The following is a 17,941-nucleotide window of genomic DNA, read 5'->3' on the forward strand; positions in this document are numbered from 1 at the left end:
AGCGTCACTATATATCTATACTATATTGTTACACTCAGCGTCACTATATATCTATCCTATATATTGTTACACTCAGCGTCACTATATATCTATACTATATATTGTTACACTCAGCATCACTATATATCTATACTATATATTGTTACACTCAGCATCACTATATATCTATACTATATATTGTTACACTCAGCGTCACTATATATCTATACTATATATTGTTACACTCAGCGTCACTATATATCTATACTATATATTGTTACACTCAGCGTCACTATATATCTATACTATATATTGTTACTCTCAGTATCACTATATATCTATCCTATATATTGTTATACTCAGCGTCACTATATATCTATACTATATATTGTTACACTCAGCATCACTATATATCTATACTATATATTGTTACACTCAGTATCACTATATATCTATACTATATATTGTTACACTCAGTATCACTATATATCTATCCTATATATTGTTACACTCAGACCGTCACGTATATATCTATCCTATATATTTGTTCATACTCAGCGTCTCTATATATCTATCCTATATATTGTTACACTCAGCGTCACTATATATCTATACTATTATATTGTTACACTTAGCGTCACTATTATCTATACTATATATTGTTATAACTCAGCGTCACTATATATCTATCCTATATATTGTTACACTCAGCGTCACTATATATCTATCCTATATATTGTTACACTCAGCGTCACTATATATCTATACTATATATTGTTACACTCAGCGTCACTATATATCTATACTATATATTGTTACACTCAGCGTCACTATATATCTATACTATATATTGTTACACTCAGCGTCACTATATATCTATCCTATATATTGTTACACTCAGCGTCACTATATATCTATCCTATATATTGTTACACTCAGCGTCACTATATATCTATTACTATATATTGTTACACTCAGCGTCACTATATATCTATACTATATATTGTTACACTCAGCGTCACTATATATCTATACTATATATTGTTACACTCACGGTCACTATATATCTATCCGTATATATTGTTACACTCAGCGTCCACTATATATCTATACTATATATTGTTACACTCAGTGTCACTATGATATCTATACTATACTATTGTTACACTCAGCGTCACTATATATCTATTCTAATATATTGTTACTCTCAGCATCATTATATATCTATACTATATATTGTTACACTCAGCGTCACTATATATCTATCCTATATATTGTTACACTTAGCGTCACTATATATCTATACTATATATTGTTACACTCAGCGTCACTATATAACTATACTATATATTGTTACTCTCACGGTCACCTATATATCTATACTATATATTGTTACACTCAGCGTCACTATATATCTATACTATATATTGTTACACTCAGCGTCACTATATATCTATACTATATATTGTTACTCTCAGTATCACTATATATCTATACTATATATTGTTACTCTCAGCATCACTATATATCTATACTATATATTGTTACACTCAGCATCACTATATATCTATACTATATATTGTTACACTCAGTGTCACTATATATCTATACTATATATTGTTACACTCAGCGTCACTATATATCTATACTATATATTGTTACACTCAGCGTCACTATATATCTATACTATATATTGTTACACTCAGTATCACTATATATCTATACTATATATTGTTACACTCAGCATCACTATATATCTATACTATATATTGTTACACTCAGCGTCACTATATATCTATACTATATATTGTTACACTCAGCGTCACTATATATCTATCTATACTATATATTGTTACACTCAGCGTCACTATATATCTATCTATACTATATATTGTTACACTCAGCGTCACTATATATCTATACTATATATTGTTACACTCAGTGTCACTATATATCTATACTATATATTGTTACACTCAGCGTCACTATATATCTATACTATATATTGTTACACTTAGCGTCACTATATATCTATACTATATATTGTTACACTCAGCGTCACTATATATCTATAATATATATTGTTACACTCAGCGTCACTATATATCTATACTATATATTGTTACTCTCAGCATCACTATATATCTATACTATATATTGTTACACTCAGCGTCACTATATATCTATACTATATATTGTTACACTCAGTATCACTATATATCTATACTATATATTATTACACTCAGCGTCACTATATTATCCTATACTATATATTGTTACACATCAGCGTCACTATATATCTATCCTATATATTGTTATACTCAGTGTCACTATATATCTATACTATATATTGTTACACTCAGCGTCACTATATATCTATACTATATATTGTTACACTCAGCGTCACTATATATCTATACTATATATTGTTACACTCAGTATCACTATATATCTATACTATATATTGTTACACTCAGGTCACCTATATATCTATACTATATATTGTTACACTCAGCGTCACTATATATCTATACTATATATTGTTACACTCAGCGTCACTATATATCTATACTATATATTGTTACACTCAGCGTCACTATATATCTATACTATATATTGTTACACTCAGCGTCACTATATATCTATACTATATATTGTTACACTCAGGATCACTATATATCTATACTATATATTGTTACACTCAGCGTCACTATATATCTATACTATATATTGTTACACTCAGTGTCACTATATATCTATCCTATATATTGTTACACTCAGCGTCACTATATATCTATACTATATATTGTTACACTCAGCGTCATTATATATCTATACTATATATTGTTACACTCAGCGTCACTATATATCTATACTATATATTGTTACACTCAGCGTCACTATATATCTATACTATATATTGTTACACTCAGCGTCACTATATATCTATACTATATATTGTTACACTCAGCGTCACTATATATCTATACTATATATTGTTACACTCAGCTGTCACTATATATCTATACTATATATTGTTACACTCAGCGTCACTATATATCTATACTATATATTGTTATACTCAGTGTCACTATATATCTATACTATATATTGTTACACTCAGCGTCACTATATATCTATACTATATATTGTTATACTCAGCGTCACTATATATCTATACTATATATTGTTACACTCAGCATCACTATATATCTATACTATATATTGTTATACTCAGTGTCACTAAATATCTATACTATATATTGTTACACTCAGCGTCACTATATATCTATACTATATATTGTTACTCTCAGTATCACTATATATCTATCCTATATATTGTTACACTCAGCGTCACTATATATCTATACTATATATTATTACACTCAGCGTCACTATATATCTATACTATATATTGTTACACTCAGAGTCACTATATATCTATCCTATATATTGTTACACTCAGCGTCACTATATATCTATACTATATATTGTTACACTCAGCGTCACTATATATCTATACTATATATTGTTACACTCAGCGTCACTATATATCTATACTATATATTGTTACACTCAGAATCACTATATATCTATACTATATATTGTTACACTCAGCGTCACTATATATCTATACTATATATTGTTACACTCAGCATCACTATATATCTATACTATATATTGTTACACTCAGCGTCACTATATATCTATACTATATATTGTTACACTCAGCGTCACTATATATCTATACTATATATTGTTACACTCAGCGTCACTATATATCTATACTATATATTGTTACACTCAGCGTCACTAATATATCTATCCTATATATTGTTACACTCAGCGTCACTATATATCTATACTATATATTGTTACACCTCAGCGTCACTATATATCTATACTATATATTGTTACACTCAGCTGTCACTATATATCTATACTATATATTGTTACACTCAGCGTCACTATATATCTATCCTATATATTGTTATACTCAGCGTCACTATATATCTATACTATATATTGTTACACTCAGCGTCACTATATATCTATACTATATATTGTTACACTCAGCGTCACTATATATCTATACTATATATTGTTACACTCAGCGTCACTATATATCTATACTATATATTGTTACACTCAGCGTCACTATATATCTATACTATATATTGTTACACTCAGGTTCACTATATATCTATACTATATATTGTTACACTCAGCGTCACTATATATCTATACTATATATTGTTACACTCAGCGTCACTATATATCTATACTATATATTGTTACACTCAGCGTCACTATATATCTATACTATATATTGTTACACTCAGCATCACTATATATCTATACTATATATTGTTACACTCAGCGTCACTATATATCTATACTATATATTGTTACACTCAGTGTCACTATATATCTATACTATATATTGTTACACTCAGTGTCACTATATATCTATACTATATATTGTTACACTCAGTGTCACTATATATCTATACTATATATTGTTACACTCAGCGTCACTATATATCTATACTATATATTGTTACACTCAGCATCACTATATATCTATACTATATATTGTTACACTCAGCGTCACTATATATCTATTCTATATATTGTTACTCTCAGCATCATTATATATCTATACTATATATTGTTACACTCAGCGTCACTATATATCTATACTATATATTGTTACACTCAGCGTCACTATATATCTATACTATATATTGTTACACTCAGCGTCACTATATATCTATACTATATATTGTTACACTCAGCGTCACTATATATCTATTCTATATATTGTTACTCTCAGCATCATTATATATCTATACTATATATTGTTACACTCAGCGTCACTATATATCTATACTATATATTGTTAGACTCAGCGTCACTATATATCTATACTATATATTGTTACACTCAGCGTCACTATATATCTATACTATATATTGTTACACTCAGCGTCACTATATATCTATACTATATATTGTTACACTCAGCGTCACTATATATCTATACTATATATTGTTACACTCAGCGTCACTATATATCTATCCTATATATTGTTACACTCAGCGTCACTATATATATCTATACTATATATTGTTACACTCAGCGTCACTATATATCTATCCTATATATTGTTACACTCAGCGTCACTATATATCTATCCTATATATTGTTACACTCAGCGTCACTATATATCTATACTATATATTGTTACGCTCAGCGTCACTATATATCTATACTATATATTGTTACACTCAGCGTCACTATATATCTATACTATATATTGTTACACTCAGCGTCACTATATATCTATACTATATATTGTTACACTCAGTATCACTATATATCTATACTATATATTGTTACACTCAGCGTCACTATATATCTATACTATATATTGTTACACTCAGCGTCACTATATATCTATACTATATATTGTTACACTCAGCGTCACTATATATCTATACTATATATTGTTACACTCAGCGTCACTATATATCTATACTATATATTGTTACACTCAGCAGTCACTATATATCTATACTAATTATATTGTTACACTCAGTATCACTATATATCTATACTATATATTGTTACACTCAGCATCACTATATATCTATACTATATATTGTTACACTCAGCGTCACTATATATCTATACTATATATTGTTACACTCAGCGTCACTATATATCTATACTATATATTGTTACACTCAGCATCACTATATATCTATACTATATATTGTTACACTCAGCGTCACTATATATCTATACTATATATTGTTACACTCAGCGTCACTATATATCTATACTATATATTGTTACACTCAGCGTCACTATATATCATATACTATATATTTGTTACACTCAGCGTCACTATATATCTATACTATATATTGTTACACTCAGCATCACTATATATCTATACTATATATTGTTACACTCAGCATCACTATATATCTATACTATATATTGTTACTCTCAGCGTCACTATATATCTATACTATATATTGTTACACTCAGCGTCACTATATATCTATACTATATATTGTTACACTCAGCATCACTATATATCTATACTATATATTGTTACACTCAGCGTCACTATATATCTATACTATATATTGTTACACTCAGCATCACTATATATCTATACTATATATTGTTACACTCAGTATCACTATATATCTATACTATATATTGTTACACTCAGCGTCACTATATATCTATCCTATATATTGTTACACTCAGCGTCACTATATATCTATACTATATATTGTTACACTCAGCGTCACTATATATCTATCCTATATATTGTTACACTCAGCGTCACTATATATCTATCCTATATATTGTTACACTCAGCGTCACTATATATCTATACTATATATTGTTACACTCAGCGTCACTATATATCTATACTATATATTGTTACACTCAGCGTCACTATATATCTATACTATATATTGTTACACTCAGCGTCACTATATATCTATACTATATATTGTTACACTCAGCGTCACTATATATCTATACTATATATTGTTACACTCAGCATCACTATATATCTATACTATATATTGTTACACTCAGCGTCACTATATATCTATACTATATATTGTTACACTCAGCGTCACTATATATCTATACTATATATTGTTACACTCAGCGTCACTATATATCTATACTATATATTGTTACACTCAGCGTCACTATATATCTATACTATATATTGTTACACTCAGCGTCACTATATATCTATCCTATATATTGTTACACTCAGAGTCACTATATATCTATACTATATATTGTTACACTCAGCGTCACTATATATCTATACTATATATTGTTACACTCAGCGTCACTATATATCTATACTATATATTGTTACACTCAGCGTCACTATATATCTATACTATATATTGTTACACTCAGCGTCACTATATATCTATACTATATATTGTTACACTCAGCGTCACTATATATCTATACTATATATTGTTACACTCAGCGTCACTATATATCTATACTATATATTGTTACACTCAGCGTCACTATATATCTATACTATATATTGTTACACTCAGTGTCACTATATATCTATACTATATATTGTTACACTCAGCGTCACTATATATCTATACTATATATTGTTACACTCAGTGTCACTATATATCTATACTATATATTGTTACACTCAGCGTCACTATATATCTATACTATATATTGTTACACTCAGCGTCACTATATATCTATACTATATATTGTTACACTCAGCGTCACTATATATCTATACTATATATTGTTACACTCAGCGTCACTATATATCTATACTATATATTGTTACACTCAGCGTCACTATATATCTATACTATATATTGTTACACTCAGCGTCACTATATATCTATACTATATATTGTTACACTCAGCGTCACTATATATCTATACTATATATTGTTACACTCAGCGTCACTATATATCTATACTATATATTGTTACACTCAGCGTCACTATATATCTATACTATATATTGTTACACTCAGTGTCACTATATATCTATACTATATATTGTTACACTCAGTGTCACTATATATCTATACTATATATTGTTACACTCAGCGTCACTATATATCTATACTATATATTGTTACACTCAGTGTCACTATATATCTATACTATATATTGTTACACTCAGCATCACTATATATCTATACTATATATTGTTACACTCAGTGTCACTATATATCTATACTATATATTGTTACACTCAGTATCACTATATATCTATACTATATATTGTTACACTCAGCGTCACTATATATCTATACTATATATTGTTACACTCAGCGTCACTATATATCTATACTATATATTGTTATACTCAGCGTCACTATATATCTATACTATATATTGTTACACTCAGCGTCACTATATATCTATACTATATATTGTTACACTCAGCGTCACTATATATCTATACTATATATTGTTACACTCAGTGTCACTATATATCTATACTATATATTGTTACACTCAGTATCACTATATATCTATACTATATATTGTTACACTCAGCGTCACTATATATCTATACTATATATTGTTACACTCAGCGTCACTATATATCTATACTATATATTGTTATACTCAGCGTCACTATATATCTATACTATATATTGTTACACTCAGCGTCACTATATATCTATACTATATATTGTTACACTCAGCGTCACTATATATCTATACTATATATTGTTACACTCAGTGTCACTATATATCTATACTATATATTGTTACACTCAGTATCACTATATATCTATCCTATATATTGTTACACTCAGTATCACTATATATCTATACTATATATTGTTACACTCAGTGTCACTATATATCTATACTATATATTGTTACACTCAGTATCACTATATATCTATACTATATATTGTTACACTCAGCGTCACTATATATCTATACTATATATTGTTACACTCAGCGTCACTATATATCTATACTATATATTGTTACACTCAGCGTCACTATATATCTATACTATATATTGTTACACTCAGCATCACTATATATCTATACTATATATTGTTACACTCAGTGTCACTATATATCTATACTATATATTGTTACACTCAGCGTCACTATATATCTATACTATATATTGTTACACTCAGCGTCACTATATATCTATACTATATATTGTTACACTCAGCATCACTATATATCTATACTATATATTGTTACACTCAGCGTCACTATATATCTATACTATATATTGTTACACTCAGCGTCACTATATATCTATACTATATATTGTTACACTCAGCATCACTATATATCTATACTATATATTGTTATACTCAGCGTCACTATATATCTATACTATATATTGTTACACTCAGCGTCACTATATATCTATACTATATATTGTTACACTTAGCGTCACTATATATCTATACTATATATTGTTACACTTAGCGTCACTATATATCTATACTATATATTGTTACACTTAGCGTCACTATATATCTATACTATATATTGTTACACTCAGCGTCACTATATATCTATACTATATATTGTTACTCTCAGCGTCACTATATATCTATACTATATATTGTTACGCTCAGCGTCACTATATATCTATACTATATATTGTTACTCTCAGTATCACTATATATCTATACTATATATTGTTACACTCAGTGTCACTATATATCTATACTATATATTGTTACACTCAGTATCACTATATATCTATACTATATATTGTTACGCTCAGCATCACTATATATCTATACTATATATTGTTACACTCAGCGTCACTATATATCTATACTATATATTGTTACTCTCAGTATCACTATATATCTATACTATATATTGTTACACTCAGCGTTACTATATATATCTATCTATACTATATATTGTTACTCTCAGCGTCACTATATATCTATACTATATATTGTTACGCTCAGCGTCACTATATATCTATACTATATATTGTTACTCTCAGCATCACTATATATCTATACTATATATTGTTACACTCAGTATCACTATATATCTATACTATATATTGTTACGCTCAGCATCACTATATATCTATACTATATATTGTTACACTCAGCGTCACTATATATCTATACTATATATTGTTACGCTCAGCGTCACTATATATCTATACTATATATTGTTACTCTCAGCATCACTATATATCTATACTATATATTGTTACACTCAGTATCACTATATATCTATACTATATATTGTTACGCTCAGCATCACTATATATCTATACTATATATTGTTACACTCAGCGTCACTATATATCTATACTATATATTGTTACACTCAGCGTCACTATATATCTATACTATATATTGTTACACTCAGCGTCACTATATATCTATACTATATATTGTTACACTCAGCGTCACTATATATCTATACTATATATTGTTATACTCAGCGTCACTATATATCTATACTATATATTGTTACACTCAGCATCACTATATATCTATACTATATATTGTTACACTCAGCGTCACTATATATCTATACTATATATTGTTACACTCAGCATCACTATATATCTATACTATATATTGTTACACTCAGCATCACTATATATCTATACTATATATTGTTACACTCAGCGTCACTATATATCTATACTATATATTATTACACTCAGAGTCACTATATATCTATACTATATATTGTTACACTCAGCGTCACTATATATCTATACTATATATTGTTACACTCAGCGTCACTATATATCTATACTATATATTGTTACACTCAGCGTCACTATATATCTATACTATATATTGTTACACTCAGCGTCACTATATATCTATACTATATATTGTTACACTCAGCGTCACTATATATCTATCCTATATATTGTTACACTCAGCGTCACTATATATCTATACTATATATTGTTACACTCAGCGTCACTATATATCTATACTATATATTGTTACACTCAGCGTCACTATATATCTATCCTATATATTGTTACACTCAGCGTCACTATATATCTATACTATATATTGTTATACTCAGCGTCACTATATATCTATACTATATATTGTTACACTCAGCGTCACTATATATCTATACTATATATTGTTACACTTAGCGTCACTATATATCTATCCTATATATTGTTACACTCAGCGTCACTATATATCTATACTATATATTGTTACACTCAGCGTCACTATATATCTATCCTATATATTGTTACACTCAGCGTCACTATATATCTATCCTATATATTGTTACACTCAGCGTCACTATATATCTATACTATATATTGTTACACTCAGCGTCACTATATATCTATCCTATATATTGTTACACTCAGCGTCACTATATATCTATACTATATATTGTTACACTCAGCGTCACTATATATCTATACTATATATTGTTAAACTCAGCGTCACTATATATCTATACTATATATTGTTACACTCAGCGTCACTATATATCTATACTATATATTGTTACACTCAGCGTCACTATATATCTATACTATATATTGTTACACTCAGCATCACTATATATCTATACTATATATTGTTACACTCAGTGTCACTATATATCTATACTATATATTGTTACACTCAGCGTCACTATATATCTATACTATATATTGTTACACTCAGCGTCACTATATATCTATACTATATATTGTTACACTCAGCGTCACTATATATCTATACTATATATTGTTATGCTCAGTGTCACTATATATCTATACTATATATTATTACACTCAGCGTCACTATATATCTATCCTATATATTGTTACACTCAGCGTCACTATATATCTATCCTATATATTGTTACACTCAGCGTCACTATATATCTATACTATATATTGTTACGCTCAGCGTCACTATATATCTATACTATATATTATTACACTCAGCGTCACTATAAATTGTTAAGAGTTGTGATAAGAGGCAAATCTGTAGGAACCTAGGTAGAGCACCTATCATCTCTCACTATTACAATTTCAACCCAAATAAACACTAACTGGTGTTTTATAGCTCACACTTGGTGCTGCAATGTACCTTGTCCTCCTCACGTAGAAACGTCAGCTTATCGCGCCCAGTGGCATAACCAACCGACAGTACGTTACCCAGAGAGACGTTCTTGAATCCGACAGACTGTCTAATGTCATCATCTGAGAGTAAGAGAGATGTAGGTTATCTCTCTCCATAGTGTTATAATGTCTGTTTCACACAAGGTATAAGCATTCTATTTAAAGCGCTGCACCCTTACAGTTTGGGATGTTGATGCCGGCAGGGATTCCGCTACCACTAAATGTCACCACATCCAGAGAGGTGAAGTCAGGACGCAGGAAGGTGTCCTTCTCAAAAGCTGGCGGCCATGGGAGAGACGACAAGAGACGCTCTGCCTCAGACACCAAGAGACCAAAGCGAGCGCTCACGGATTTGTTGACAACAGCTACGAAGCCTGTGGGAAGATTAGGGGATGTAAGAGAACATGCAGAAGACATCCCGGGAGGAGAGAACACAAGGGACGAAGACTAGGGGCAGGGGGAAAGACAGTAAATACATTAAAGAAACCAAATGAGAGACAAGTCATATAATCTCAACTCTTTACCATCGTCTCTCTCGGTTACTGTCACATCTCTATTACCCACAATGCTCCTCTGTAACTGTCCCAAATACTGTCCGTCTCTCCTTGCCCTGCTCATTCTCGTACACTCTCTCATTATTACCCACAATGCTCCTCTAATTGTCCCAAAATACTGTCCGTCTCACCTTGCCCTGCTCATTCTCGTACACTCTCTCACTATTACCCACAATGCTCCTCTGTAACTGTCCCAAATACTGTCTGTCTCTCCTTGTCCTGCTCATTCTCATACACTTTCTTTTCTGGTACCTTTCATATTATCTACATCTGCCTCTCTGTCTCCACAACAGCCTCCCCACGCTCTCAGCTTCATACCCACGCCCCCCTACCCCACCCCTAGCCCCCCACTCTGTGTCACACCCCTCACTCATCCCCCCACTCTGTCACACCCCCTCTCTGTGTCACACCCACACCCCCCTCACCCATCCCTAGCCCCCCCTTCACACACCACAACCATCCCTAGCCCCCCTATCCCACCGCACAACCATTCCTAGCCCCCCACTCTGTGTCACACACTAACACATTCCTAACCCCCACTGTGTCACACCCTCAGACATCCCTAGCAACCCCACTCTGTGTTACACCCTCACCCATCCCTAGCCCCCCCCACTCTGTGTCACTCACACCCACCCATCCCTAGCCCCCCACTCTGTGTCACACACACCCTCACCCATCCCTAGCTGTCCACTATCTTAAATTCACATCCACTTGCCCCCACCCATCCCTAGCCCAACACTCTGTCAGCTTCACACCCACACAGTCCTTGCCCATCCCTAGCCCCCCACACCCATCGTCAGTCCGCCACTCACTCTCAACTTCTCCACCCTTGAAGGCACTTACCTTCAAACTCTCCTCTAGATCCAAAAGGGTCTCTGTAGCTCTCAATGAAGCCAATATAACTAAGGGGAGAGGTCAGATGTCACTACCACATACCACCCCTTTAAATAAATGTTTGTGACCCCTTTAAATTCTAGCCCCCTCTTAGCGCCTCATACATGGGATCGCTTCTCCCTCTCACCCCACATGACCCTCTTCATCACAAAACTCACTTCTCCACTATGGGCCCCTTATCTTGCACCCAGTACTTGGACCCCTCCTTATGAGCTTTTATAGAGCCTTCCTGAAAACTCCGCCCATATTCCTCAAGCATCTGTCGTTGATTCTCATTGGCTGCAAAGGCCTGCAAATGTCAGAGAAAAGAGAGGAAACCGTGAACAAGAGGCGTCAATGTCAGGAAGAGGATTTGTGACAACTAGTAGAAAAATAAAATTTATGCTTACCTGATAAATGTATTTCTTTTTTGACACGATGAGTCCACGGATCATCTTAATTTCTAATGGGATATTCACCTCCTGGTCAGCAGGAGGAGGCAAAGAGCACCACAGCAGGGCTGTTAAATAGCTCCTCCCTTCCCTCCCACTCCAGTCATTCGACCGAAGTTAGGAAGAGAAAAGGAAAAGCCAAGGTGCAGAGGTGTCTGAAGTTTACAATAACTCACAACCTGTCTTACAAGAACAGGGCGGGCAGTGGACTCATTGTCTCAAAAAATAAATATTTATCAGGTAAGCATAAATTTTCTTTTTTATGACACGATGAGTTCACGGATCATCTTAATTACCAATGGGATTCAATACCCAAGGTAGAGTACACAGATGATACGGGAGGGACAAGACAGGGAACCTAAACGGAAGGCACCACTGCTTGAAGAACCACTCCACCTAAAGCGGCCTCATCCGAGGCAAAAGAATCAAATTTGTAAAACTTTGAAAAAGTGTGAAGAGAGGACCAAGTTGCAGCCTTGCAAATGCAACAGCCCTCGTAGAATGAGCCGTAACCCTCTCGGGAGGCTGCTGTCCAGCAGTCTCATATGCAAAATGTATGATGCTCTTCATCCAAAAAGAAAGAGAAGTAGCCGTAGCTTTCTGTCCCTTACGTTTTCCAGAGAAAATCACAAACAAACAAGAAGACTGACGAATTGTGCAGAAGTTGTTCTTTCTGAGACGAAGTATTAGGGCACAAAGAGGGAACAACAATCTCCTGATTAATGTTCCGATCAGAAACAACCTTAGGAAGAAATCCTAATTTAGTACGTAAAACTACCTTATCTGAATGGAAAATAAGGTAAGAAGATTCATACTGCAATGCCGAGAGCTCTGACACTCTACGACCCGAAGAAATAGCCACAAGAAATAAAACTTTCCAAGATGACTTAATATCTAAGGAATGCATATGCTCAAACTGAGCCCCTTGAGAACTAAAGTAAAACTCCATGGAGGAGTAACTGGTTTGAACACAGGCCTGATCCTGACCAAGGCCTGACAAAATGATTGTACTTCTGGAACATCCAAAAGACGTATGTGTAACAAAATAGATAAGGCCGAGATTTGACCCGTTGGGGAGCTCGTCGATAAACCTTTCTTCAAACCCTCTTGGGGAAAGACAAAATTCTAGGAATCCTAACTCTACTCCATGAGTAGCCCTTGGATTCACACCAATAGAGATATTTAGGCCAAATCTTATGGTAAATCCTTCTAGTTACAGGCTTACGAGCCTGAATCATGGTCTTTATGACCGGATCAGAAAATCCCCGCTTGGATAAAAATAAGCGTTCAATCTCCAAGCAGTCAACTTCAGAGAAACTAGATTTGGGTGAAGGAAGGGCCCTGAATCAGAAGGTCCTTACTCAACGGGAGTGTCCAAGGTGGCAGAGATTCTATATCCACCAGATCCGCATACTAAATCCTGCGAAACCAGGCCGGTGCTATGAAGATCACCGAAGCCCTCTCCCGTTAGACTTGAGCAATTACCTGGGGAAGAAGAGCAAACGGAAGAAATAGGTATATTAGACTGAAGGTCCAAGGAACCGCCTGAGCATCCATCAGTTCCACCTGGAGGTCCCTGGACCTCAACCCGTATCTCAGGAGCTTGGCATTCTATCAGGATATCATGAGATCCAAATCCGGCTGACCCCACTTGAGAATCAGATTGGAGAATACTTCCGGATGGAGTTCCCACTCCCCCGGATGAAAGGTCTGCCCGCTCAGGAATTCGCCTCCCAGTTATCCACCACTGGGATATGCATTGCCGATAGGCAACAAGGGTGAGCTTCTGCCCACTGGATTATATTGGTTACCTCTGTCATCGCTAAGGAACTCCTCATTCCTCCCTGATGATTGATGAAAGTCACTGAAGTTATGTTGTCCGACTGGAACCTGATAAACCGGAGAGAAGCTAACCGGAGCCAGGCCAGAAAGGCATTGAATATTGCTCTTCAGTTCTAGAATGTCTATAGGACGAACATAATCTGACTGAGTCCAAACTCAGGGAACCCTAGACTGCTCCCCACACCAGAAGGCTGGCGTCTGTTGTCAAGATCACCCAAGATGGTCTGCGAAAGCAGATTCCCTGGGAGAGAAGATCCAAAGACAACCGCCATTGAAGAGAGTCCCTTGTCTCCTGCTCCAGAGTTATTTGAGGAGACAAGTCTGCATAATCTCCGTTCCATTGCCTGAGGATGCTTAACTGCAGAGGTCTGAGATGGAAATGAGCAAATGGGATGATGTCCATTGCCGCCACCATCAGTCCGATGAACTCCATGCACTGAGTCACTGACGGCCGAGGAGTGGACTGAAGGACTAGACAAGTATCGATAATCTTTGATTTCCTGACTTCTGTCAGAAAAATCTTCATAGATAGGAAATCTAACATAAATCCCAAGAAAGGTACCCTTGTATCTGGGACTAAGGAACTCCTATTCAGATTTACCTTCCACTTGTGAGATCGCAGGGAGGACAGCACCTTGTCCATGTGAGATCTTGCTTGTTTAAATGATGGCGCCTGGACTAGGATGTCTCCCAAACAGGGTGCCACTGTAATGCCCCATAACCGAAGCACCGCCAACAGCGATCCCAGAACCCTTGTGAAAAATCTGGGAGCTGTGGCAAGACCGAAGGGAAAAAACACGAACTGGCAGTGATTATCCAGAATTGTCAAACTTAGGAACTTGTGATGATCCCTGTAAATGGGAACATACAGGAATGCGCCCTTTAAATCCACTGTTGTCCTAAATTGACCCGCTTGGATCAAGGGAGAATGGAACGAAGTTTCCATCTAAGAGGACGGTACTCTGAGGAATTTGAAATCTAAAATTTGAAATGAAGGTTACCACTCTTTGTGGGAATCACAAACAGAAAGGAATAAAATCCCTGACCCTGTTCCCATATCAGAACAGGAACTATTACTTCCATGATGAAGAGGTCTCTTACGCAGTGCAAGAACTCCTTTCTTTTTGTCTGGTCTACAGATAATATTGAGACCTGAACTACCCTCCTGCTTGTAGGAGGAATAGAAAAATTCCCTTGAATTTCTGAAGGAAATGAAAAATAAATCTTAATTAGAGGGAGGGATGACCCTCAACTCCAAAAACATTAGACTATCTCCGTCAACCCTGGTCCAGAAAAAGGAATCGCCAAAGACTAGACTTAGATGACGCATCCTCCAACCAAGATCTTAACCATTAATAGTTTTGAGCCAATATGGTAAGCCTGAAAGCTTAGCTTCCCACTAAATACTTGACGGGAAGTAACTATTAGAAAGAAATTCTTATTCTGGAATTCCTCGAGAGGAATGCCTGGTCCGAATAGAATTAGACAACGTATGAACCCATATGCTGCCGCATAAGGTAGATATATCAACCTATGTTGCCATCCTAAGCAACCCCCGTATTTCCATGGGCTCCTTAAAGGAACTACTATCCTCAACGGGAATAGAAGGTCTCCTGGCTAGCATGGAAATTATTCCACCTTGTGTACCGTCTGCCCAGACTCCTTGAGGAGTCCACTAAGGAAAACCCCTTCAATATAGGAAATGGAGAAAAATATAATTTATGTAAGAACTTACCTGATAAATTCATTTCTTTCATATTAGCAAGAGTCCATGAGCTAGTGACGTATGGGATATACATTCCTACCAGGAGGGGCAAAGTTTCCCAAACCTCAAAATGCCTATAAATACACCCCTCATCACACCCACAAATCAGTTTAACGTATAGCCAAGAAGTGGGGTGATAAGAAAAAAAGTGCGAAAGCATAAAAAATAAGGAATTGGAATAATTGTGCTTTATACAAAAAAATCATAACCACCACAAAAAAGGGTGGGCCTCATGGACTCTTGCTAATATGAAAGAAATGAATTTATCAGGTAAGTTCTTACATAAATTATGTTTTCTTTCATGTAATTAGCAAGAGTCCATGAGCTAGTGACGTATGGGATAATGGCTACCCAAGATGTGGATCTTCCACGCAAGAGTCACTAGAGAGGGAGGGATAAAATAAAGACAGCCAATTCCGCTGAAAAAAATCCACACCCAAAATAAAGTTTAAATCTTATAATGAAAAAAACTGAAATTATAAGCAGAAGAATCAAACTGAAACAGCTGCCTGAAGTACTTTTCTACCAAAAACTGCTTCAGAAGAAGAAAACACATCAAAATGGTAGAATTTAGTAAAAGTATGCAAAGAAGACCAAGTGGCTGCTTTGTAAATCTAATCAACTGAAGCTTCATTCCTATATGCCCAGGAAGTAGAAACTGACCTAGTAGAATGAGCTATAATCCATTGAGGCGGAGTTTTACCCAACTCGACAAAGGCATGATGAAACAAAGATTTTAACCAAGATGCCAAAGAAATGGCAGAAGCCTTCTGACCTTTCCTAGAACCGGAAAAGATAA

The 17,941-nt window shown here is 34.2% G+C and overlaps 1 protein-coding gene across 1 annotated transcript in view; it reads right to left on the bottom strand.

Annotated features, from left to right (window-relative positions):
* The window catches only part of DPP3 (dipeptidyl peptidase 3), a gene marked incomplete in the record, with an annotated part of 131,182 nt that overhangs the window by 60,066 nt on the left and 53,175 nt on the right, over nucleotides 1–17,941 (bottom strand). Inside the window, 4 exon segments of the mRNA XM_053720021.1 lie at nucleotides 11,625–11,737; nucleotides 11,836–12,030; nucleotides 13,054–13,112; nucleotides 13,263–13,393. Coding sequence (XP_053575996.1) covers nucleotides 11,625–11,737; nucleotides 11,836–12,030; nucleotides 13,054–13,112; nucleotides 13,263–13,393 — 498 coding nt within the window.

Source organism: Bombina bombina, chromosome 7 (genome assembly GCF_027579735.1).
Source record: "Bombina bombina isolate aBomBom1 chromosome 7, aBomBom1.pri, whole genome shotgun sequence".
NCBI lineage: Eukaryota > Metazoa > Chordata > Amphibia > Anura > Bombinatoridae > Bombina > Bombina bombina.